This window comes from Silurus aristotelis (genome assembly GCF_946808225.1).
Source record: "Silurus aristotelis genome assembly, chromosome: 9".
NCBI classification, from domain to species: Eukaryota; Metazoa; Chordata; class Actinopteri; order Siluriformes; family Siluridae; genus Silurus; species Silurus aristotelis.
The window spans coordinates 18,532,787-18,560,741 of NC_139582.1; the positions used below are offsets into that span (position 1 = coordinate 18,532,787).

At 37.6% G+C, this 27,955-nt stretch overlaps 1 protein-coding gene across 1 annotated transcript; it reads left to right on the plus strand.

The window, feature by feature from the left end:
- Positions 1-607: 607 nt before the first annotated feature.
- On the plus strand, positions 608-13,677 carry LOC310731023 (transforming growth factor-beta receptor-associated protein 1). The gene is made up of 11 exons (XM_083550304.1): positions 608-1,394; positions 1,608-1,802; positions 2,314-2,468; positions 5,288-5,370; positions 5,465-5,809; positions 5,896-5,953; positions 7,245-7,386; positions 7,628-7,770; positions 8,465-8,624; positions 10,281-10,702; positions 10,944-13,677. Exons 1-11 carry the CDS (start codon positions 722-724, stop codon positions 11,088-11,090), a joined length of 2,523 nt encoding a protein of 840 aa, XP_083406430.1. The 5' UTR covers positions 608-721; the 3' UTR covers positions 11,091-13,677.
- The last annotated feature ends 14,278 nt before the right edge of the window (positions 13,678-27,955 follow it).

A 27,955-nucleotide genomic window follows, 5' to 3' on the forward strand; every position in this document is an offset into this window, starting at 1 on the left:
GTTGATTTAATAAACATTATTTCTGCAAATTTACTTAAATAGTCATTTTAATCAATATCATTTAATTGATATATTTAACTAAAAAACGTGTATTTATATAGAGCTAGACGAGATCATTAGTGAAGATCTATTTCCCGGTAACCACATGTGAATTGGGAATTGGAGTTCAGGTTTGAAGGCCACAGTGTCCAATGGGAAATTAATTTTTGATTCTAGTAGTCACCTAACATTTAATATAATTAAAACAAATAATGTGTAAAAAAAAAAATTTGTGACCCCTTTTTTAGGCCAAAGAATAAATGTATAATTTTATAATAGTAGTTTTAATTCTACATTCACGCATGCCATTGAAAATGATCCAACATCCTAATTACCTCTCACTGGTGGTCACAATGGGGCAACTATTTCTCTCATCCCAACAGATTTATTTTATTTTATGATTTATATGTGACATTTTGGTTAAACATTACATTATATAGAAGTGCAGTCTGATTTCAAAGCTGTTTCCTGGAGTTAATGTACACACAGTGTTCTGCTCTGAGAGCCTATAAAGTGCTGACACTAGCTTCCTCTCAGGATGAGTCACATGGCAGGGTCAAAATATGCTCACAGAAAAGTCAGACACAACTTTAGAGGTCAGAGAATTGTTTCTCAGATCATACAAGCTGGGACTTTTAAGTGTTCAGAAAACGTTTTTTTACACTGATGAAAAACCACACAGATGGACGTCTATAGCTCCTCGCTGGTGTTCGAAAAGGTGGCGGCTGCCAAAGGAAAAGATAAGTTTGTTATTCAGTGCATAGAGTGGTCCTGTGACAACTTGTACATCGGGAGTAAAGATGGAGTCCTGCAGCTTTTCGCACTGAGTTCGAGGAACGGAATGGTAGATCATCCGACGCTGCGAGAGGTAAGAAAGAGACAGATGGGCCGAGGTGGAGAAATCAGCCAGCTGAAAGCAGTCCCAGTCCTAAACCACCTCCTTGTGCTTTGGGACAGCTCCATCACGGCGTTAAACATGTTCTCTCTGGAGCCCATAGCAGCCCTGAAGAAGCTCCAGAACGTTTCTCTGTTTCACCTTGGTGAACCCGTGGTTCACGCGCAGCAGGTTTCCGTAGAGCTCTTCACTGCCTCCACCAAACGCCGAGCATTGAGCATATACAAGGTGTGTGTTGACAGATGGGAGTGTGTAGGGAACGTGGCTCTGGCTCAGGACCCTGTGGCTTTGGCTGTGCGTGGGACTTGCCTGTGCATAGCCACGAGTGACAGATACATTCTCCAGGATTATCAGACTCAGAGCGTTCTCGAACTTTTCACACATAACCTGAAAAGGCAAAATGTTCTCGCGAAGGAGAGCGTGAAAGGAGAGTTTCTTCTCAACTGCCCAGGGAACTTGGGTGAGGCTCTGCACGGTGTTTAAAATTTCAACTGGAATTAACACCATTTCCAAATGTCATCATTGGGGAAAATCATTTGAAAATGATTGCAAAAAGTCTTTTAAAATATTTCGAAAAATATTATGAGAAATATTACTACTATTAATACATTAATATTAATAAAAAAGCTCAAACCAATCTTATATGTATATATGTATGTATGTGTGTGTGCAGGCATGTTTGTGATGAATAGTGGTATATCCCAGCGTCCTCCTGTGCCGTTTCCTGATGGAGTGTTGGATGCAGTAGTTCACTTCCCATATGTGTTGGTGCTGCAGAGTAAATCGATCCAAGCCTACAGCATGTTGGACCAGCAGCTCAAACAAACCGTTCTCCTAAACAGTGCCAAATCGCTCCTCTCCACCACAGGTTACAGTCTGACCTCTGACCTGATCAATCTCTTAGCAATAATATAATGTAATTTTGACCATCTAATTAAAGAAATGTGAACATGTCGGTTATTGTATGCCTGCTAGAGGGCCCAAAACCTGAAATCTGATTGGTTACAGCAGGAGACTTCAAACAACATGTATTTTACGCTACAAACGTCCGCAGTGCTGATCCTCAAGGGCTAATTCTGACCTGATAGTAACTCTAACCTAAATTTACCCTCGTTTACTCCATATAGTATAGATTTTACTGTATAGATAGTTATGTTAGATGGAAGATCTGTCTAGTTCCAAATAAAGGATCGTTTTATTTCAATATACTAGTATTTTGTTTTCACAGTCTTTTTTCTAGCAGTTATTTTATTTGGTCAATCTCTTTCGTTAAGCTCCTAAAAATATGATTTTGTGTTAAGTATGCAGTAGTGAAACGTTTATGAATTCCTCTGTGATTTGTACAGCATGACTAGTTTTTCACCCTTCACTCTGTATAGACGCCGTGTTTGTAGTCGAGGGGAGGGAGATTCACCGTCTGTCACAGAGTCCACTGGAGGTTCAAATCCGAAAGCTGCTCGAACTTGAGCGAGTGAACGAAGCGCACACACTGGTGGAAGGAGTTCAGTCTATTCTGCCTGAAGACTCTTACAAGGTAAAAAATAACATTAAAAGGAAAAAAAAGTGATGACAGAGCCAGGAACAGGCCGGCTTTAATCCTCATCCTTTTAGGATGTATGTAAGTCAGCTGTAATCCAGTCATCTTCTAATAATTTCACCTGACATGACCGAAAAAAAAAAAGAAAAAAAAATACAGCTAAAATCTTAAATAAATAAACAAGTCAAAACAAACAAACAAATAAATAAATACATAGACATGGAAATAAATAAATAAAATAAACAAAAATAAATACGTAAATAAGCGGGGAAAATTCTAGCTAAATTGCTAGCTCACTAAATAACTAATTAACTAAATAAATAAATAGATTAATTAAGGAAACAAACAAATGAATAAATAAAGAGCACAAAATGGTCACCACATGTACAGTATATCCAACATTGTTGTCATCAGCATCATCATTAGGATTACAGACCCTCCTGCAGTCATGTAAAATATATGTTATATAAGTGTTTTTTGGCTGGTTATCATTCTAGGAAACAAACAAACAAATCAAGAAAGAAATGAACGAACAGACAGACAGATAGAAACCGTGAAGAAAAAATAATGAGAGAAAAATAGATATTCTACAAAATGGTCAACTTATGTAACCCCAGTTCCTAGACCTTATGCAACATCATCATTATAACCAACACCACCACCACCACCATCATCATCATCATCATCAGGATTAACAGACAGGAACAGATTTTGTGTAAAATATATGCTGTATCTGCTTTTTTGAGCTGCCTATAAATAGATTCTTGGAAACAAGAAATGCAGAGATTTAATTCCCTCTGCGGATATGCCTTCAAGTAATAGAACACATTCGGATTGCAGGATTACAGGACTAAGTTCGTCAGCTAGTTCATCACTTCCTTTTTTTTTTTATGTCTTTAAGACAGGGTGTCACATGGACGAGAAAGCAGGAGCTGCAGCGGTATAAGCAGCAGAAAACCAAAAGAAAACGAAAGAATGAATGGATTGTAATCTTATTATAGGAATGTGGTAGTCATAAAAGAGTTGCTTACACATCGAAAATGTGTTCGGTATGAAATACTGCGGAATGTTCAGTTTCTTTTTAACACATACGTTACAGCAGTCATCACTTTACTGGCCTCTATTTTCCTCCCTCTTTCACTTCCTTGAGGAAAAAAGTCAGAAGAAAAGTTTAATGTTTGATGCGCTTTCACCTAAAGACATTCCAGTGTCTGAGACTTTTCATTCATCAGACCACCCATTAATAAAAAAAAATCAATTTGGTATTGAATTATACCTATATACTAGCAATATTAGCAGGAAAATTGGCACAACTAGCTAGCCTTTCTGTTTCTACCTTAAATGAGCTAGCCACAGCCTAATGCTAATCACGCAAGATTTGCAACTGATTAAGAAATTCACACACTTATTTAGAAATGTGTAGATGTTTTAAACAATAATGCAAAAAACTAACAAAAAGAAAAAAAAAACCCAGCTTCAGCCACTGCTTATATAAGGCTAGCTAATAGTCAGGCTAGGCTAGGGCTACAGTAGCTAGGACACTGTAAGTTCTAGCTAAGCATCTAATGTTTTATTGATATCATTTTTTTATACAGTTTTAAATTCACTAGCCTCAACAATAGCTTTTCAATTTCTTTAATATTACAGCTAAAAGATAAATTAATTATTAGCAGAAAATATTGTGTAATTACTGTTGTCTTTTTGAGTGAGTACAACCTTTAGTGTCTTCCAAAATATCATCTGAAGTAGTAAAGGTTCTATGGTTCAAAGTTTTAATAACAAATCCCACTATTTCACATTCTGATTCTAACTTAGTACCTGCAATGTGGCAGGCATTGATAAGGTTTGGGTTGAAGCGCAGGGCTTTATTATGGAATTCAAAAAAGTCAGCCAAAATGAACAAAAGTCAACATATAGGGCAATCAGCAGATTGATTAAAGCCAACTAGGCTAGTTTAAAATAAAAATACTAGGTAAATTTTTAAAATGCTTGTTCACAAACAAAATCCGCAGCAACATCACTTGAGGTCAGAGCTCTAGAGCAGACTACTCAAGATCTTCCACTCCAACCCATGTAAACCATATGTTCATGGAGCTGGATTTTTAAAAGGGCATTGTTATGCTGAAACAGGTTTGTGTCTCCTAGTTCAAGTGAAGAAATGTAATGCTACTGCATCCAAAGACAATTTTGTGCCTCCAACTTTGTAGTAACAGCTCAGGGATAAAACACATCTGGTTGGAAAATTCCCAAAGTAAAGTATTCAAGCTCCAATATTTTGTTGTGTCTGTCTATCCTGGTTTGAACACTAGATGTTGCTATCACATAAAACTGAAGAAAAATGGCCTGCCCTAAGATCTTTCTGCTCTTACCACATTAATGATACGGTCTAAAGATCACTAGTGATTTTGATCAAGCTTTTGGATAGAAAAAGCACCAAATAAATGAAAAAAGTAGGGTTAGGGTTACTTTTGAAAAAAGTAAGATATGTGGAATACTTCAATTTTGTCTGTAAAATGTCAACAGTCCGCCATATTATCTATTCATTTTCTCAGTCATTTTAATTCTTACATATATTTGGTGGTTCAGAACTCCAGTGAGAAACATCTAAATGCCCCTGTTGTACAATTACACTTATTTTTCTGAATTTCCTCCCTGAACCTGATGAATTTCTCTTTAACCCCGGACCATTACCAATGCTAAATTGGTCTCATGCAGATCGCTAACTTATAACATTATGATTGGTATCATTGATAAGTGTTTAATAAAAGGTTTGCAGAATTTTAATGTTTAATTTCTTTCTAATATTTTACTCATAGAATCTCCACAGCAGTATAATTTGTACCTCCGGATGGATTCATTTTTACAGAGAAGCGTTTCTCGAGGCCAAAGAACTTTTCATGTAATGTTGTTTTATCCCTCTTACCCAATGAATATTTTTCACATTTACAATTCAGAATTTCTAAATTTCTCTAAAAACATGCTGTTTTTCTCAGTAAAGGTGATTTGGACCCAAGAGAACTCATTAGCCTTTACCCAGACATGACTGTCATCAGTGACGGCTTTAAACCTCAGCCTCCAACCGTAAGCAATGCTAAAGACATGGAGAAGCTGAATAATGAAGCCCAGCCAGAGTTTCAGAAGTATCTGAGCTTCCTGTGCCTTTATTTAAATGCGATCCGGAGGACCGATCTGGGCCAAAACTTCCTTCAGGACATCGATACTACCCTGCTTAAAGTTTACTTAACGCTCGGATATTTTGATAACCTGAACCAGCTTGTGTCTTGTCATAATGATTGTGTGCTGGAGATGTGCGTGCCAGATCTGAAACATCAGAAAAGGTTAAAATCTGAAATGATTTAGCTGGGAATAGCATCTCAGGACTAAACAAGGCTTTTTAACCATCACTGTATTTTATGTGTTGCAGATTTTTCGCCATCGGACTGCTCTATCAAAGCAAGGGTCAACATTTAAATGCAATTCAGGTCTGTAATTCAGTAAACTAAGATTTCTCAATAATTCCTCCCACCTGTATAGTTATATTTGTATTAGCAAATATGTATAGTATGTAACTATGTTGTGCCCTTGCTAATATGATCATGCATTGCTTAGGTGTGGTTTTGACTGTGAAATATCAATATCTAGGTTTTGGGCTCATAAAAATTGTAATAGATGCCAATCAGTGTTTGACTCATTAATATCATTCTATTAATAGATTGGTGTGCACAAAGTAACAGAGTCTTTTCACACAAACTGAGTTGATTAAGCAAAGAGTCTTGTGATAAAAATGATAATAGTACTTTGGATATTTAAGTACATTTGAAGGCAAATACTTTTGTTCTTTTACTAAAAGGAAAGTTTAAAGGGACACTTTTATATTTATTGGAGTAATATTTTACCAAGGTTATCTCTTCTTTAACTCAAGTACATGGTTTGTGTACTTTGTCCACTACTGGGTAAAACAGAAGGGGTCATGGTGAGGGAGTGGTGGATCATGGCAGGAGGTGCTAATGGGAAGTAAAAATTGTGGACCAGAGGAGTGGGGAAAAGTGGACCAGCATAGTGGAAAAGGGTAGTGTGCAAGAGTGGCATAGGGAGAGATATAGAACATGGTTAAGCAAGGCAACAGAGAAGGTGTAACTATGACAGTAGGAAAATGTGAACCAGGGTATTGAGTTGACACGTGCAGTTGGGATGGGGTCTGGGGTAGGAGTGACGGATTGTGCAAGGATTATAGGGCAAAACAGAGCCACAAGAAAGGAAGAACCGAATCAGCTGCAGCAAAAGGAGTCAACCAATATGGTGGCAAGAAGAGGGCCAGGGCAAAGTGAAGTGGTGACAATGGCAGTGCGAAGGTTTGGGCAAAGGCAGTGTTAAAAGCTAGACCAAGGCAACAAGTGACTGTGGACCAGGGAAGTGGAAAGAAGTGAAACAAGACAAAGCAAGTGTGTGAGCTTAGGCACTGGATGCATGCACATTGGGTAATGTAATGTGAAAGAGCTGAAGTACAAGTAAAGTGGTAAAGCATGGCATTTTATTAAAGTGGATAAGGTGTGGGTGGGCCAAAATAATGTTAAAAATTAGATCAGGGCAGTAAAGAATGGCATTTGAATACTCTGCATATAAGGATGAAAGACTCTAATGCATGAAATTAATATAAACAATTAAAATCACAAGAAAATATTACTACTAATAAAAAAAATATATATAAATATTAATAATATAGTGCAGAATTTACTGAAACAAATCTAAAAATCAAGCCTGTAATTCTGCCAGACCTGGGTGTGGATGGTGGATGATGACAGTGTGGACTCCTCTGAGCCAAATGTTCTTCTGCACATTGTAAATACTCTCTCACAGTTGAAAGAGAAATCTATCATCATGAAGTTTATAGAGTGGGCTCTTCAAAAAGACCAAAAGGAAAGTATATTCTAACACAAGCACACACACACACACACACACACACACACACACACACACACACACACACACACACACACACACACACACACATATATACACTAGTTGGAATGCAGAGTACAGTTAAAATTTTAGGTTCACTTTCATGTACATCCTTGAAGAAAAAAATCAAAGGATTATATTACAATATATAGCACTTATGTCATAGCCTAAAGTATCTATTCCTGTTTTTATTATACAGGTCGGGGTATTAATCTTTACAGAGAGAAATCCAGGCGACCAAGGCACATTTAAACCCCAAGAAGTGCTTTCCATTTTAATGAACTATCCAGTTGCTTTAGTTTCCTATTTGGATTTTTTGATCAACGAGCAGCAAAGTCAGGTTTGTACATATACTCGTACACAAACGCTGCGAAACAGGAAATAAGATGGTGAATAGAAATGGAATGGCAGCTCAGTTAGCTACTGTGGTTAAATATTGTGTACTGATGCACTTATATATGCTTTATGGGCAAAAGTATTGGGACACCTGACCTGTCTTTTCCAATCTGTAAAAACAAAGATGGAGGCACAACATTGTGCAGGATGTCTTTGGATGTGGAAACATTACATTTTACATTACAATTGAAAACAAACATGTTCTGGCATGACAATGCCCTTGTGCACAAAGCGAGCTTCATGAAGATATACTTTGCGTAGTTGGGAGTGGAAATTCTTGAGAGGCCTGAGAGGAACTGTGACCTCAACCCTACTGAACATGTTTGAGATTAATGCAAACGCTACCACCTACGTAGTTCCTGACTTTACTAACGCCTTTTTGGCTGAATGAACACAAATCTGCATTAGCATACTGCAAACGCTAGTGAAACATCTTCCCAGAAGAGTGAAGGTTAATATAACAGCAAATGAGGACAAAATTTTGATGTTTCCACAAAACTTTTTTCCTATAAAAGACACAAAAAAACAAAAGTTGTTGTTCCAGAGAAAATAAACACTCTACCTGTTTTTCTTTTTTCAAAATGTTAAGTAAGAACACATTATTGCATCATATTCTTCAAGACCTGCTCTTTGCCTAGATGGAGAAACACCACACTCTGCTGGCCAACACATACGCTGCTCTGATCCTTCAAGCTGACCAAGAGATGCAGAATCATGATACAAACATGGAGGAAATGAGGGAAAAAATGCAGCAGTTCCTGTGGCAATCCTCGTTCTATGACGCTGAAGCTGTATACGGTACACAGACACCTTAGACCTATCACTGCTACACAACTGCTGGAGAAGGTCTGCCCTTCTGCTCATTATTTAGTAAGGTCTCATCGAGCCAGACTACATATTTACATTTTAAATAGGTTTGAATGTAATCACTATGGCATTTTTTACCTGACATTTAAATCAACAAGTCAGTGAATTGTGAATAAATTGAAATAAAGTGTTCAGGATGTTTCTATGCACATGAGCAGGGTTACTTATAGTCAAGGCCATGAAAGCTTCGCCCCATGATCACGTCATTTGTCTAATTTTATAAAAGGTAGAGATCAGGTTGCACCATTATTAAATAAAAGTGGGGAAAGCAGGGAAAAACTCAAACCATGAGTTCGATAATAAGATAATGGAGGCTGTAATTTCTTGGTTTATTCCTTTTTAGTCTTTAGACTTTTTCTATATACTGGGATCTTACACTATATGGACAAAAGTATTGTGACACTTGAATTTTTCAGTCATATGTGATTTTTCCACCAACATTTACCACAGAATTAGAGGCAAACTTTTGTATATACGCTTGTATTTTCCTGTGCATAAAGCCACCTCTATAAAAATACTATTTTGGATATATATTGTAGTGGAAGATCTTTAGTGACCTGAGCTATAGAGCTCTACTCAAACTGACTGAACTACTTCGGGGATGAATGTGAATGCTGACGGCACCCCAGGCTTCCTCATCTCATCTACATCAGTACCTGACTTTACTAACACCCTTGTGGCTGAATGAGCACAAATCTCCACAAAAACTAATCTTTCTAGGAGGTTTTTCTAACAGTAAATGGGCACTAAATGTGGAATAGGATGTTCAATAAGCACATTATGGTCAGGTGCCTACAAACATTTGCCTATGTAGTGTTGGGGTCCACTTTGCCAAATTATGTGGTGATTTACCATAAAATTAGCTGCAAGTTGGAATAAAATGCTTGGTGCATTGGTGTTATAGGAACTCCAAAAAACGAATTGGAGTTACGAATTTGGAATTTTTTTTAACTCCAAAGTAGACTGTTTTTCTTAAATAAACAGCGTTAAAGAACAAATCAGTCATTAGGTTTTTTCACCGCTAGCAAATCTTCTGAAGAGATAATCTTCTGGGGTTTTTTTGGTACTATTACAACGACATGTGATATTACTGTAGATGAACTACCTTGTCTTGCAGACATTCTATGACATGAATGATAGGTGAAAAAACAACAACAGCCACAACAAAACATGCCGATCTAATTCCAAAAAAAAATAAATCAATAAATCAAATTCCAAGGTTAAATATCCCGAAAAGTCACCCTTCACTAAAAACCTCTTACTGTCAGAAAATGTTGACATTTGAGACTCCTTTCCTCAATTCTCAATTCATTCCCTCGTGTCAGGCTGCATCTCACGACCCCAGTGTGGGTTTTTTTTTGTAATTGTACAATATAAAGCATTACTCCTTACTTATTTAACACCTTCTGATTAGTCAGATTTAAGAATTTAACAGAAAATTGAGATTTGTCTCTGCTTCAGCTCTAAACAATACAGATTTTCTGAACTTTTACAGAGATTCTGAACTCAAAAATCATAAAATCCTAAATCACATCTCTCTCCCGCAGCCTTTTACATAATTAATGTCTTGATGTATTTACACTGCAGCCAAAATACAGTCATCTGTGCTCCATGTCGAGAAAGCGATCGTGCTCGGGAGAATTGGGGAACACAGGAAGGCCCTGCGGCTTCTTGTCGATGAAGAAAGAGATGACAAAGCAGCAGAAAATTACTGCTGGAGGACCTCTGCTGGGCGAGACCGGGACTTCATGCAGCAGCTCTTCAGCTGGTTGCTTCAGGTTTACCTCGAATCCGGATCTCACTTTTCTTTGGCGGTGGATCTCCTGAACCAAAACGCTACGGCTTTTAATCTGCTTTGGGTATTGGAAGTGCTTCCTGGCTCCTGGTCCATGCAGCTGATTATGCGTTTCCTGTGCGAGGCAGTGAGAGCGATGACACATGACAGTAGGATGAAAGGCCTGGAGAAGAGTCTAGTCAGGATGGACAACCTCAGACAGAGACATGCCTGGGTAAGGAGGACATTAGTTTTCTGCTCCCTATTTGGTAAGAAATGCAACATTTATTTAGTTCATTGCAAATGATTATATATTAAATAAAAAAACTTTTGAATAATCTGTTTATAGTTTATAACAAGTATCTTCTTTCTGAGGTGCTTTTCTGGACAGCCATCAACAAATGATTTTAAAATTGCTGAGCAATTTTCATCTGTCCTGCGTTTATCAACAACGTTAACGCCTCCTACACCTACAGATGAAAGCAACACAAGGAATGGTCAGGATGGACAGAAGCCGGGTGTGCCATTCTTGCCAGAGGCCGTTCACTGGGCCTGAATTTCAGCGCTGGTCTACAGGGGAACTTGTTCACACACACTGCTACAGTACAAACAACAGCCCGTAAAAATAGGTGTCAGTTTGTATCCTTTGCTGAAACCGTACTGCAAAATTATGCAGTATACCACATGCATATAAAATAATCTACTGAGGACAGAGCCTTTAATAAGCAAAACATAAACTGGTTAGAAAGCTGTACTGGAGGATTTTGTTAAAGCAAGTGAATTTTTTGTCTGGTATGGAAGAAAGAAGAACTGAAGCATGGCTGCCTCACAGCTCGGGAGTCTGATATTGTTCTCCACATGTCCCTGTGGCTTTGCCCTCTGCCTCCGACCAAAAAATGCAAATAAAATCTTCTATGTTCAGAGACATGAATTTCCGTATTTTTTTTGTGCCCCTGAGGATGACTTTCAATGTAATGTATTTCAATAGGAAGTATTTTTGGTGCCTCTGCCATTGTCAGCGGTTCCTTCTAGTCAGAATATAGTAAATATATTCTCCTGGTTAATTAAGGAGACTGTGTTTATTAGAGACACACACACATTTAAATACAGTATACCCCTTACCCTTACCCTAACACTAACCGTATAATTTCTGAATGGGGAAAAAAAGATTACCTTTGGCATTTCGGACAGCATTACCCATGATCCTATGCCTGAGTGACACAAAAAAAAGGGAAATTCATGTCCATGAACACGAATCAATCAGAGGATACAAACCAGAATTTAGTTCATCAGGTGAATACACAACACTGCACAAAGCTTTGCAATGAATAATAACAATCAGTAAATGTGTGTAAAATGAACATGGAGTGTGTGTTTTTGGGTTCATACAGTAGGCTGTGATGTCCATGTTTGTTGGCCTTGGTGCATTCTGGGGAGTGGAGTTTGATGCTGATTTTGGGTTAGGGTTAAAATTACTGAAACGAAAAGAAGAAAAAATAATTAACGCTGCAAAAAGTTTATATAAATGCACACTCAATGGTATGTCGAGCTTTTCTTTCTCTGCAGTGAGCTAAAGCTGAAGGGGTGAACAAAAAATCTGCACTTGTATGTTTTCCTTTGCAGCCCATTGACCATGCCAAGCTGCACATGCACTAACCATTAAAGCCCATTTACCCTGAATATACTGTGATCACAGAGCTAGGCTGTTACACAAAAATAACGCATGCAATTCCTGTGTATTTGTGCATTATTTTGTTTGCTGGGTTTCCCTTTTTTAATGTTTAGATTTCTTACTTGAAGAAAGAAATACATCATACCATTGGTCATTGTGTGGAGAAAAATCTTCCCCAAAGCCACTGAAAACACTGCCTGAGCCAAATTATGAGCTAGACTATCAACATGTATAATATCTCAGTCCACGTTTTATAAGTGCAAAAACGTGACAAAAAAAAAGTGCACAATATAAATATAAAACAGCAAAATAAATTCAAAATCCCACAAAAATGTCTCCCCAGGTGTCCAGGGATGAGTTGCGTAGCCTGTGGTAATGTTAGCTAGGTTTTTTTTTTCTGTAGTCATTACAGAAAGCCACATCAGTATTCTGACCTTTTCTATATTCCATAAAAAAAAAAGAAAAATCTGTCAAACTCGGCCATCCAGGAATGTTCTACTGACCATGCGGATTCAATAATTATGCAACAGCTCTTAGTGTACACAAATATGAACGTTAACTAGCGGTTTTTATTCCAACCCTGGTGTTTTCATTTTATTGTGCATCATTCGGACCAGTGTATTAAAGGACCAAATAAACTAAAACACAGCTTATTTTGCCAACCGAATGGAGGCTGTATTCGTTTGTTTACAGTATCTGTTCCTCCCGCAGATCAGCAACTATTATAAGCATAGAGGAATTTTTTTACTGCTTATCTTTCAGGGTTCCTTTAGGGTTTTTTTAAACACTGTATCTGATTTTTGTGTGTGTGGTGGATCAGTGTATGTTGCCTTCATTCGTTGTATTCACAATTCAAAAAACAAAAAAGGAATCAATGTCATCATTTCTTTTTTGATTTAATATTAAAAGCAGTTTCAAACACGCAAAAAAGGAAACGTATCCATTTTCTCTATTCGTTTAATTACGCAACGTGCAGCAATAAAAAGCTTCACAATGTCAAATGTGATCCTTAAGTGCACCATATTTCCAATCTAACATCCAAACCTGGAATTTAAATCAAACAGCATTGTTTTTTTTGCAGGAAGAAATGTCCACTTTGGACCCATTTAAGCAAATGATGAAAAGTTCTGTGATAAATGATGCATCTTTAAGATGTGCATGCAGTCTAGTAGAACATGGTAATCCTAAGTATTAGTGATGTAAAGATCGGATCATTGTAGTGACCTGGTTCTTCGAATCGATTTCATCAGAATTAACAAATCTTTTTTTGAGTCATTTAGTTCAGTTCGTTCCTTTGATCAGAAGTAATATCAAATGTTACATGTTCAATAAGCAGATCCCCCAACACGTCTACATACATGAACTTTAAATATAGTTCCAATAATGAATATATGACAATGCAGCTAAGGACAAATTATGATAAACAAAATAATTAGCTCACTTTTCATATTTTCTGATCCATGTTGTTACAGTTTCTCCTACTTTTCAGTCACGTGACTCCCATATTTATTGTAACAATAATGTCAATATTTGTACCAAAAAAAACCTCATCAGTTGCATTGTGCAGCATCTGTCGGAGTCACGTAATAAAAGAACTCAATTACTCTCAATAAACTACTCAATTATGTTTCCTGTACATACATTTTGTGATTTTGTGATGATTTGCTTAGAAGATAAAGTAAAAAGTTCAGTATTACTTTTATATCCAGTAGAAAATAAAAGAAAACTACTCTTTCTTCTGAGACTGAGGAGTTGGGCTTCAGACTGATTTATCTGGGGCTGTGCTGATTTCTGACTGGACAATCACTGGGTCTCATTTTTTAAGACGTATACCAACATATTTATTCATAATTCATTCAAAGTGACATTTACACAAGAATTTCCATTGTTCAATTATCAGTATTTTTATCCTAAAAATCATGTAACAATCATTTATTCAGTTATACATGGATTATTGTCAAGAATTCTGTCAAGTTAAAAAATCTTGCCTTCAATCCTTTAGATTTAATTAGTGAATTCTGAACGTGAAAAAATGCATCACAAGCTGTTGATTGCTATTCACCTGTCATATAGATTCGGCTTCATGCTACTGTCGTGTTTGTTTGTTTGTCATTGTCCTGTACCCAACCCCATCCTGCCAAATTTAAGACCAATAAAAAATGGCAACAAAAGTAATGGCACTGTGTAACAGGAGAATTCAACCAAGAGTCAATATGAAGTGTATACTATATGCAGTGGATGAGCTGGATTGGATGGATGTCAATTAGACTCATCAAGGCTGGGTTAGGGTTAGGGTTAGGGTTAGAATCACCCCTTCCCTTCACCAGACCTGTCTCGTTTTGAGGTTTGTCCATCCAGCAGGCTCTTCTCCAGGCCACTGATGGTCCTCTTTTATTTTTTACTGAGTCACACAGGAAATGCACCACTGGCTACAGGGACTAAGAGCCTGGAAGCATTTCCAAACACTCTGAGAAAATGAAAAGCCACTGTGATTTTGTTTAGGAGAGTCGCCGCCGGTCTCGCGTCGTGGTAACGTTTGCACATCATTTTAGATATTTAATCATTTGATTGTGGGTTCCCAAGAAAAAAATCAGTTTTATTTTGATTCAATATGTGATTGTCCTGCAAGAAAATCGACGCTTATCCATTTTGTTTGACGTCTCTGATCATATATAAATCACACTAAAAATAAAACACTGGACAACAGATAAAACAGGGTTTTAACAGATTAAAGCTATTAAAAGCTAACACAGTACAGGTGAACACAATTGGTAAGAGGCCGATAAAAGAACAAGAAGCTGAGACAGGACTACAACAGGAAGCATAACAATAAATAAACTTGATCTATGACTTTTGCAATAAATTATTGCTATTTAACGTAATATTAATGTAAAAGTTAAGATTGTTATGAATTAAAAAACCCACACCAAATGCAACATTCTTGTTCATCTTGTTCACACTCCTGATAAAAACATCTTCACCTTCCGTGACCTGCAAACCTACTCTCATCATCGCCTCCAACAGAGATCGATGTGAATTAAAGAAGTTTCTTCGAATCTTTAACAGGCGTCTACACAGATGGTCATTTAACATTTGAGGAAACACGAAAGATGCGAAACGAGAACAAAATTATGGTAGCGGAGCAGACATGCTTCTTTTTTTTATTTTTTTTATAAATATCTAAGCCACAGACAGAAGCAATGGGAAAAACAAGAACCTTCGCTTTGCTAAATATATAAAGCAGACAAATTGTGGAGTGTTCACTCGTAAGCTTGTTTCTGATTTATTTTAATACCAGACGACAGAAAAAAGGGGGGACCTGAAATGGAACTGGTCGTGTATCTGAGGACCGCAATGAGGTGCAGTACAAACAGTGGAGCATATTAGTTTTAGAGGCGTGTGTGTGTGTGTGTAGTTTGGATATATAGCTAGCTTTAAACCTACTGCAACCTACTGAAGGTAATCCAGTTTATTTTCATACACAGTAGTAGGGTGCTCAATTTATTAATAAAAAGGAAAAAATGCAGGTTCACCCCTACTAAGATGCAGTGCGATCCGAGTTCGATTCGATTCAACACAACGCGATTCAATGCAATACGGTGCAATAGAAAATATATGATGTTATGCAATTTAATATGTTGAGGATTTCTTTATTTCTATTTTATTTCTTTGGTTTAGACAGAGCAAATCATTAATTTACTTACAGTGAGGAAAATAAGTATTTGAACACCCTGCTATTTTGCAAGTTCTCCCACTTAGAAATCATGGAGGGGTCTGAAATTGTCATCATAGGTGCATGTCCACTGTGAGAGACATAATCTAAAAAAATAAATCCAGAAAGCACAATGTATGATTTTTAAACTATTTATTTGTATGATACAGCTGCAAATAAGTATTTGAACACCTGTCTATCAGCTAGAATTCTGACCCTCAAAGACCTGTTAGTCTGCCTTTAAAATGTCCACCTCCACTACATTTATTATCCTAAATTAGATGCACCTGTTTGAGGTTGTAAGCTGCATAAAGACACCTGTCCACCCCATACAATCAGTAAGAATCCAACTACTAACATGGCCAAGACCAAAGAGCTGTCCAAAGACACTAGAGACAAAATTGTACACCTCCACAAGGCTGGAAAGGGCTACGGGGAACTTGCCAAGCAGCTTGGTGAAAAAAGGTCCACTGTTGGAGCAATCATTAGAAAATGGAAGAAGCTAAACATGACTGTCAATCTCCCTCGGACTGGGGCTCTATGCAAGATCTCACCTCGTGGGGTCTCAATGATCCTAAGGAAGGTGAGAAATCAGCCCAGAACTACACGGGAGGAGCTGGTCAATGATCTGAAAAGAGCTGGGACCACCGTTTCCAAGGTTACTGTTGTTAATACACTAAGACGTCATGGTTTGAAATCATGCATGGCACGGAAGGTTCCCCTGCTTAAACCAGCACATGTCAGGCACGTCTTAAGTTTGCCAATGACCATTTGGATGATCCAGAGGAGTCATGGGAGAAAGTCATGTGGTCAGATGAGACCAAAATAGAACTTTTGGGTCATAATTCCACTAAACGTGTTTGGAGGAAGAAGAATGATGAGTACCATCCCAAGAACACCATTCCTACTGTAAAGCATGGGGGTGGTAGCATCATGCTTTGGGGGTGATTTTCTGCACATGGGACAGGGCGACTGCACTGTATTAAGGAGAGGATGACCGGGGCCATGTATTGCGAGATTTTGGGGAACAACCTCCTTCCCTCAGTTAGAGCATTGAAGATGGGTCGAGGCTGGGTCTTCCAACATGACAATGACCCAAAGCACACAGCCAGGATAACCAAGGAGTGGCTCTGTAAGAAGCATATCAAGGTTCTGGCGTGGCCTAGCCAGTCTCCAGACCTAAACCCAATAGAGAATCTTTGGAGGGAGCTCAGACTCCATGTTTCTCAGCGACAGGCCAGAAACCTGACTGATCTAGAGAAGATCTGTGTGGAGGAGTGGGCCAAAATCCCTCCTGCATTGTGTGCAAACCTGGTGAAAAACTACAGGAAACGTTTGACCTCTGTAATTGCAAACAAAGGCTACTGTACCAAATATTAACATTGACTTTCTCAGGTGTTCAAATACTTATTTGCAGCTGTATTATACAAATAAATAATTAAAATAATAATAATAATAATTAAAAAATCATACATTGTGTTTTCTGGATTTTTTTTTTTAGATTATGTCTCTCACAGTGGACATGCACCTACGATGACAATTTCAGACCCCTCCATGATTTCTAAGTGGGAGAACTTGCAAAATAGCAGGGTGTTCAAATACTTATTTTCCTCACTGTAAGTATTTTCTGACTTCTAACGCATGGCCCTTTTACAGGCCTTAGTAGTGCAAAAAAAATTAAAAAAAATTTACGTTCTTTTCCTGTTCAGTCTCCAGGAAGATGCAGCTCTACTGCTGCCATGGTAATCTGCATTCTACATGACTCTAAGGACACCCCTCGGTCTCCGTAGTGTTGTAGCACGTCATATTCACGTAGCAACAGTGGTGCTGAGAGAACGCGCTCTAGAAACTATTTAGCAAGGAGAAATCAAATGATGGTTACAAATTATTGAATACGTTGTAAATGATAAAAGTATAGTGCATCTACTAATAAACATATATAAATAATTTGAGTTTTACCAATGCATATATGTTCAAAAACGATGCATTGTGATACAAATGCCTTTTTATCTGATGTACACTTTTTGTGTATCCCTGCTAACTAAAAAAAAGTGTATAATTAAATCAAAGACAACATTTGGGGCCGTAAGAAAAACCCTGGCACCATATCACTTATATCACTATATTAAGATGGGCATGGGAACTATAGGATGAAGCGTGTCTCGTCCATTTTTAACAAAGCGGCCGCACGTGATTGCAGTGTGTCTCCTATGACGCATTTTTTGGTCGTGCAGTCTTGGAGGACGGTCGTAATTTACGACCCTTGGCTTGCGATAATGGCAAGCTAGCGGATGGGTTCTTAAAGACAGAACCGTACTTTAATTCCCGGTTTGCCTAAAGCGACTAATTCTATAGACGGAAAGGAATAAACACGTGCACAAATAGCTGTGAGAATGATCAAAAAACACGGCTATTTTTTGCCCCGGAGGCAACACTGTCATTTCCACGGCTTTCTTTACCTTTCGTTTTGGGGAAAACACACCACCAGGGGAGTGCAAGAGCGCAAACCACGGCAGACACGAGGGGGGTGGGACGAGACCACAGGCTCCTGCAGAATAGCGTGTGGAGTAAAGCCACAGCGTGGACACACTTACTCACCAAATATACACACACAGCTGCCCTGCCGGCTTCCTGAACAGTGTGAGCAGTGTCACCCTTTTTCATTCACAACAAGAGGAATAAGATGTTTCTCTCAAGATCCTCTCAATAGCTGCTCTCCCAATGAGGATTCATTTTTCAATAACAGTATTTCAATAACGGTTGATATACACTATATAGACAAAGGTACTGAGACACCTGAATTCTCAAGCCATACATGGTTTTCCCCAAACTGTTACCACAAACTTGAACTAGGAGATCCAAACCTGTTCCAGCATGTTTCAGCTCCCTACAGATATGATTTACATGGGCTGGAGAGGAAGATCTTGAGTGGCCTACTAAAGAGCACCTACCTCAGCCCTATTAAATTGAAACGCTGATTGCACCCCAGGACTTCTCACCTCACCTTCATCAGTAGCCGACTTTACTAACACCCTTGTGGCTAAATGAATCTCACACAGATCTCCACAAGCTTACTCCAAAATCTAGTGGAACACCTTCCCAGAACAAATGAGGACTAAATGTGGAATGGGATGATCAAAAAGCATACCAATATTATGGTTTGGCCTCCACAAAGTTTTGTCTATAAAGTGTATTTCATAAGGAATTGAAATGGTCTATAACATTCAATCATTACGAAAAAGAATCAACCTGGAAATTAGACAATAATCTGTTTATTCATTTATTGTTTAAATCTGATTTTTCCTTTTTCCTTTTTCCTGTTTGGGGTTGCAGGAATGTTAAGAAGAGGAATTCATTGCAGATGAAATTTGACATGGACCAGGAATCAAACCATGAATTTTATTTGAAACAAAGTTTTGAATGAAAAAAAAAACAGCAACTCGGGATTTAGGGTTTCAAGCACCAAGCTCTTGCAGCTTTAAGCTGCAACTCTTGGGCCCTTGAGCAAGGCCCTTAATTCTCTGTGCTCCAGGGGTGCTGTATCATGGCTGCTCCCAGGTTCTGAGCAAGCTGTAATGTATGTGACAAATAATAATAACAATTCAGACACCGAGAGATATTTTTTCATACAAAATACTGCATCAGCATTGAAAAACAAAATGAGAGTTATGAAGCAGGCTGTGGTTATAAAACAGGAAATCACAGCGCAAACCAGCCAGAGTATGATCCAAAGGCCAAAACCAGGAGAAAGGGCAAATGAACAAACATTACAGGAGAATAAAAAGGCTTGGAATGCGCATAATGTTTGGCAAGATTTCCGATCAAAATAATGTGGTTTACAACGGACTCGCGTTCAGTGAACCAAACTGGAATGGCAGAGTGTGAAGGCCAGGATGGAAACTCAGGCCTGTGGCATAAAAGTTAGCCACTCTATCCTTGAACCAAAGATGGAGGTAAACTCAATTTTCAAAGCCATAATCCAAACCAAAAACATTCATAAAAATCCAAATAAAAAAAATAAAAACTCTGGAAAAGTGATCCATAGAGTTTTGTTGAGATATCTAGCAAAATATAACAGATAGAAATCACTATGTAAAATATTTCCTTGAAGAAAAAGATCCACAGTCAACAATCAAGCAAGAAAAAGGCCTAGAAAGAATAAGACTAGAAAGCCAAGAGCAGAACAAACCACCAGAGCATCGTAGGCCATGTCCATACTAATACGCTTTTGTTCGAAAACGCATATTTTTCTTTCCGTTTTGGCCCTCCGTCCACACTGTTATGGTGTTTTCAAAAACTTAGCTTTTTGAAAACGCTCTCCAAAGTGGATACTTTTGAAAACGCCATTTTTGCATTGTAGAAAACAGAGGCTCTAGAAAACGATAGCACATTTTTTTAGAAGAGCCAGAAACAAAAATGACGCAGGTCGAAGCGGCTTACATTTTGCTCATGAGCAGTGCAGGAACCTGAACGTTTTCAGACGTTTCGGTGTGGACGAGCAACTTTTGGCGAACGATTGAAAACGATAGTGTATAAGCTTTTTTTAGATAAAAACGCCGTTTTCATATTGATCCGGATTAGCATAGAGGTAACTTTAAATACACGCCAGGAATGAGACACAGGTGGCGTCAATGACACAATTAACACACAGAAAGAGAAAATCACATGAAGGAACAATGAGGGCTTTTAGTAGCCAAACCCTAATCATGACAAGCCTAAAGTACCAAGATCAAACCCTTTGCTGGTGAGCAGGCCTCTCTTCTGTCAGAGCTACATTCTAAACTGAACATGGATGTAAATCTGGAGTAAGAATAGCGTCCACCTTTATAAGGTAGTATGTAATTTAGGTGTCAGGGTTTTTTTTCCAAATGTGTTCTGAGGTAAACCAGAAAAGCCTGCTAAGAATAGACTGTTTCTATGGTAACATTGAAGTGGTAGACCAATGTTTATAGTGAACTTAGGTCATGAGTTCAAATCCTGGTATCACAAAGATGTCAGGTGTATAAATCCTGAAATTGTGAGTCGCTCTGGATAAGTGGGTGTCTACCAAATAATATAATTGCTAGCTTAGCAAAACAAGTGCACCTATAAACGTCACCTGATCTAGTGTTATTAGGTAGGTTAGACAACTAGCAGTAACAGTACCAATTCAAAGCAGCTTTACCGTTACCATAGAAACAGTTTATTCTTATCAGCCTGTTCTGATTTACCAGCCAATGAAAGTTTTTTCTCTTGATTTCTCTGTAGGCAAAATTGCAAGACTTTGCAATGGAGGACAGGAAAAGTAGGGTGTAAATCACCCTGGAAAGAACCCAAGCCGAACTAACCGTGATTAACACCCTGACTCATAGCGAGTTGCTGATTTTTTATCGACATGCTGCATTAGAAACTTTGTTAGAAGTTCTCGGTTTGTTTATGCATCCATGTGGGTTTTCTCCGGGGATCCCATTTGGGATGATTTCGTGTGCCTTGTGCATAATGTTCCACTGAAACAAAAAAAAACACAGTACAACCACAGCAAGTTGTTCAGACTTAATTTCAACAGTGCATTTTGAACTGGGTGAAAGTCCACATGGGGCGTGGTTGTGTAGGGTGATCAGATGTAGGGTGTTGCTATGAAAACAAGGAATCACCAAACACCAAGCAAGCATTTTTGCCTTGTTTTAAGAGATGAATGTAATCAAATAGGGTGTGTGGTAAGTAATGTCTGGTGTAAAAAAGTAGGTTTTTACAAGTTGCACTTTACCATCTGTCACAGAACACAGCGACAAACATGTCATTGGAGAGAGTTGATTGCAAGGCAAATATTCTGCAGCTTTACTGCTGACTGCATGGCTGCCTTGTATTGTTTTCTACTTGATGTTGCAACTACCATGCAATTGTTTCATTTATTCCTCAGACACTGAATGCAATGTTTCTATGAGGTGCAATTTCCAGACACAAATCTTCCTATTATAATAATAGGCTTCTTCATACACTCAGGCTCTGAAGCTCCACTCACAGGCAACTGAGTACTTGTTATCTGATTATTTAAGTACATTTCTAGGCAGCAAAGCTTCAGAATCTTGACTTTGGTTTGATTGGTTCACTTCACTCGATCATACTCTAGGAAATTAGGAGTCACAAATCCATTTTTTGATATGTGCTAGGTTCTTAAATTCAAGAATCCAAAGAAACTGGTTGGAACTCCATTTGGATGACCTTCAAAATTCAAAACGATTCAAGATTTTTTATTTGGCAAAACATAGTTGTATACAGAATACAACTTCCAGTGAAACATAAACCTGATTTGCTGCTCAGAAAAGTGTGCATTAGATAAAAGGCACTATATTTAAAAAAAAAGAGAAAATATGAGAGAATATGAAAAATAAAAGAAAATAAGAGAAAATATGAGAAAATATATTTGATACTGATAATGATAAAGTGGTAGTTAATCAGACATTCTTGAAGAAATATCAGGATTCCTGATCATGAATACTTTTGGAAAAAAATCAACTAGCTGGATATTTGTATTCATACATTTTAAGTATGAAATAAAATGCAAATTAGAGCAATCAAAAGCAATATTGGTTTGGAATTTATGTTGAATCTTGATTTCATTTGAGCAGAATCAAACTCCCACCAACACGTCTACCTATGCAATTTTTCTTTTTATTGTATTCCCAAAAGAGCATAATGCAGCCAAGGACAAATGATGCAAAACAGAAAGGATTCATTTACACCCTCAGAAACTCAGAAAGATTTGGATCAAAAGACTCTAAAAAGTGTCTCTACAAAACCTATTGTGTTTTTTTTTTTCGCATATGCTAACAATGTTAGGAAGCTGGTGGTCAGAGCCCTTGAAGCAGGTTAAGGTTAAGGGCCTTGCTCAAGGGCCCAAATGTGGCAAATTGGCGATAATGGGACTTAAACCCTCGACCTTCAAATCAGTAACCCAAAGCCTTTACGACTGAGCTACAACTCCCCCAGTTTTAGCTGTATATGACTATATGACTCCGGACTCATTAGTCCAGAGTCATACTGTATAAATTATTTGTTTAAATTGAGATCACACACAAGAGAAAAGTCTGTAGTTTTTAGTTTAGACCTCTATAGAAATTATCAAAATATCCCAGTGTAAGGGATTTTTCTGGGCAGCTGATTTTTTACCTTTTCAGCCAGGTTTTTCTCCAAACTGTTACCACAAACTTGAATGCACACAATTGTACAGAATATCTTTGAGTTTTGTAGCATGACATTTTCCCTTCACTTGAACTAGGAGACCCAAAAGTGTTCCAGTATCACAATGCCTTTGTGCACAAAACGTCGTGAAGATATGCTTTACATGGGTTGGAGTGGAAGATCCCAGGCCTCCTCAACTCACCTACATCAGTATCTGACTTTACTAACATCCGTGTAGCTGAATGAATCTCACACAAATCTCCACAAGCAAAATCTAGTGAAAAATCTTTTTAGAAAAGTGAAGGTTATTATAACAGCAAATGGGGAATAAATGTGGAATGGGATGTACAAAAAGCACAAATCTTATGGTCAGGGGTTCATACATTTTTGTCCATATAGTGTATATAATAAATGCAAGTGTTAGATTGCGCTATTTTCAGTCCTGCTAAACGACAGATGGAAAATAAAACCACCACAGGAAGTGGTTATGTGTGCTTATGAATATTTCCAAATGACCCTGTCTTGATCCAAATATACGTACCTAGGGAGCAGGTAAATATAGACATAGGAACAGGCTTGCTGTTCAGCGCTTGACTTTAAGTCATCTAGAACGAGATACTTAAGTGCTATTAATTTAATGAACTGCTCCTTAGGCACTCAGTAACACCAGATAAGGTTTAAATGATGTCCAGAATAACTTCTCACTCTTGACACTTCAGTGAATTTTTTTTTTTAATTAAAACATTTTTTTTTTTGCTTTTAAACATTTATAGGCATTTCGACCCAGAATGCTGCACCCTGAACTAGCGGACCTGAGAGTATTATACAAGCTCTCCTTTACTACGCCTCATTCGTCGTTCCGGGAGCAAGTCCAAGTCTTTGCTGCTGACTCATGAGGGCTGCTATATCCACACTGTGGCTTTAGTTCTGCTCTATTACAGGCACTTTGCGGTTCTTTTCTCGGAGGTGTGTCTGCTTCAGACGGGGTAGCGGCATAAGCAGCAAGTGCAGGTCTTTTTCTTTTTTTCTTTTTTTCTTTCAATACTTCAAGGGGCACATGCGCAATTTATCGTTAAACCTTCGCTCATTCTAGACAGATTTGTCTTAGTGCTTAAACTTAGGCCGGAATCGTTCCTTAAACCCTTAAGCAGGAATAACTGTGTCTTTCTGTTTAAGAGAAAACTTCATTACGATTTGAAGCTGCTGTGTTTGATGTGTCTTTACCCACTTAATGCCAGTCATTCAACGTTAGTCGCATGGCAGTAAATATGAGGATTAAAGCCATCTGGAACGTAGCTTTCATGATTACAGACTTAACGCCGTCTGAGTTACAATCAAGTTCTTACAAACCTAACGTCACACATACAGTAATTAGATACTCGACGCTGCCAAACTCCACAGATGCACGTGTTAAACCAGGGAAATCGTCCATCGGCCTCGCTGCAGATGGGCTTAATTTGAGACTGAAGAACTGTGAAAGTTACACATTTACATTTATATTTTCACACAGCCTGTTTTTTTTATATACAATAAAGAAAGTTGATTTTGACGTACTGTATGTACACAAAAGGTTTGTGGACACCTGACCATAAGATCGTTGTGCTTTTTGAACATCCATTTACACATTTCGTCCCCATTTGCTATTATAGTTATGTCCACTCTTCTGGGAAGAGGACCTACTAGATTTTGTGCTAATGTAGTTATGGTGAAAAGGCCTGGGGTACGTTCCAATTCATCCCCAAGGTATTCAATAGAGGTCAGAGCTCTATAGCAGGCTCTCAAGAACTTTCAGTCCAACCCATATCTTCATGGGGCTGGTTTTGTGCACAGTGTCATGCTGAAAGAGGTTTGGGTCTAAAAGTTCAGGTGAAGGGAAAATTTCATGCGAATCCAAAGACAATTTTCTGCTTCCAACTTTGTGGTGATGTTTTGGGAAAAAAAACATGGCTGGAAAAGTCAGGTGTCCTAATACTTTTGTTCCTATAAACTAAAAACTTCTAAGAAGAAAGTAGATTTTACAGTCAGTGTTACACCTTTGCTATGTCCGAATTTTTTCCACTTTCCTAATTTGAACATGTCTAGAGAGGGAATATTTCTAGTTATTGAAATGTGTGTAAAATGGTTACAGGAACTTGTTTAGTGGATGTCTCACAACATGAAACGCAACAATAAATAGATAAAAAAAAAAAAACGAATTCAGAGGTAAAAAAACAACAAGAAATAAAAAAGAAATGTTGAGAAAGTGCTGTGAGAAACTGCATTATTCAGCTTCCAGTAAAATTTTTAGAAAGTTTTGGTTTTTATACAACATATCAATGCAATCTGAAAATTACATTCCTAATTATTAAACCCAAAAGCTGGCTGAGATTTAAAGGTGTTATAAGGGGGGGTGGGGGGATATGGACAAAAATGTAAAAAAAAAAAATTTAGATCCCATTAAGAAAAGGAAATTATATACAGAAAACTAATATATATTAGTATATAATAATAATAGTATAATAGTATATAATAAACTTATATACAGACATTATTTTACAGACATTATTAAAAAAACACACAGTGTTCTTGCAAAGCATTCTCGTTTTGTACTATGGCTATGCTCGTTTCTGGATCTTACTATCTACTGTTCCTCATAGACTAGTAGCAGAGACACTTAGTCTTCCCCATTGGCTGGGTGGAAAAATTAAAGCCTGTAGTTTTATCTTGGCTTGTAAATCGGTTGTGAAACCGAATTAAATCTCTCAAAGTGCATACAAACTTTTTCGAAGCTCCAAACTATCAGTGAAAACAAAGACACATTCATTATATGATGTGTTACGCAAGAGCAATTACAGCATTTTGGCAGACACCCTCATCCAGAGCAACATAAACAATTAACTCATTTATACAACAGTTTGTTTAATCGTGTTATAAATGAATGCACTGCATTTAAAAAAAAATATATAACCATAGTAACATACAGTTCCAGTACCATACAGAGTGAGAAAGCTATTATAAGCATTTTCTAACCAAAGGACTGAGATAAATGGAGGATTTTTGCATGGCGGCCGACTGATATAGTGAATACAGTGATTTTAATCAATAGGTCGAGGTCCGAGCTGTGAATTATCACTTACATGTTCCACAGCACTGTTGATCACCTGATTCTGATTAGTAAAAGGTGTTGATTAATTCTTTTCTAGTTCTGGCACCAAGGAATTTTACAGGTATAATATTTTAATAGTTCATCATTTCCAGAGTCATAAACAGGGGATTTTATGAAGAAAGCACTAATGAAACATTGCACACAAAAAAAGTGTAGCTGATGCGGTACATTTTTTGTTTTGTTTAGTTTTTTTTATGGATAGAGTTGCTTATTATGTATTTTTAGTCACCGTGGAGTTTTGGGTGTCAGCGTTTATTTAACTGTAAAGTCGTAGCTTGATGTTTTCTGGACTTTTCTGCACGACAAGCATCATTTTTTTAAATGATCAAAATTCAAGAGAAGGAAACAGGAGACGTTTTCGACTAAAGTATTGTTTAGTATAGATAGCATGCTCTATAATAATTATAGTTTGTAATAAGTACATTTGTTATTGAATATTGTTAAGTTGCATTTATAAGTGAAATAAAACAGTACATGCTCTACAGTTTATCCATTTAATTATGGCTTTAGCTTTTCCACTATGGCTGTTTTAATAGGGTCATTCTAGTTTGGCTAATATTCCAGTTTGGCTGGCAGTATGGCCAATGCAGTATGGTTTAGGTTTTCAAGTATTGCCATTCCAGTATGTCTTAGTTATTCTAGTATGTCCAGTATATTATCTTATTCCAGTATATAAGGTTTATGGATTTTGTACGTGTCTCCATTCAACAGATTTATACATTTTATAATCATTCCTATATTTTGGACTTTAATTCCACCAGCTCACTGTGCTTTGAAGAAGTAGATGCCGAACTTGCAAACATCCCGAACCATCTAGAGACGTACCAGCGCCAATTGGATCCCGCTACATGTGTGGTTTTGACATTGGACCTCCTGGAGTGTTTAAAGGCTCTGGCATGGAGAAGCTGATGCTGGATCTGTGATGATCACAAAGGTTGAGCTCATAAAACTAGGAGCTACTAACCATATAGACTGTATAAGACTGTAGGAAGAACATTACTTATAATCTTATACTCCAGTACTCATGTTAGTTCTCTCTCTCCAGTGTTCTGTATTGTTGAAAGATTTATGATCACACTCCTGATCTCACCCAAATGAGGATGGGTTCCCCTTTTTAGTCTGGTTCCTCTCAAGGTTTCTTCCTCATTACATCTAAGGGAGTTTTTCCTTGCCACAGTTGCCACGGCTGCTCATCAGGGATAAATGCACACCATTCACCTTCACTGTTGATTTCTGTAAAGCTGCTTTGAGACAATGTCTGTTGTGAAAAGCGCTATAGAAATAAACTTGACTTGACTTGACTGTGCCCAAGGAACATTTGAGCGTGACATGGATCTTGGTGATCTCATATGTAGAATGTGAAGACTGGGCAGTTTTCTGTCAAAAAAAAAAAAAAACACACACAGACACACACTCAGAGCTCATAATCTCAGGCTCCAGCCCAGTGCTGTCCTTTAATTTGGAAAAAAGGGTGTTTTACACAAATGTCAAGGAGCCTCAAAGATAATGGAGGGTGAATGTATAGATTACAGCAGCTTCCCAAATTATAGAATATATAATTTGGTTAATTTCATTATAATTTCTTTTAATTGCCAACCTCAACTCGGGTTAAAGAGCGTACATGATGTATGGCTGTGAGGGAAAAATTCTTTTTTGAAAGCGTGTAGTTTGTGCAATGACGTTTTTAAAATGACTAACTCACTAGATCCACGTACGTGTTTCATTCTTTTATTGCTTAGATAGATAGATAGATAGATAGATAGATAGATAGATAGATAGATAGATAGATAGATAGATA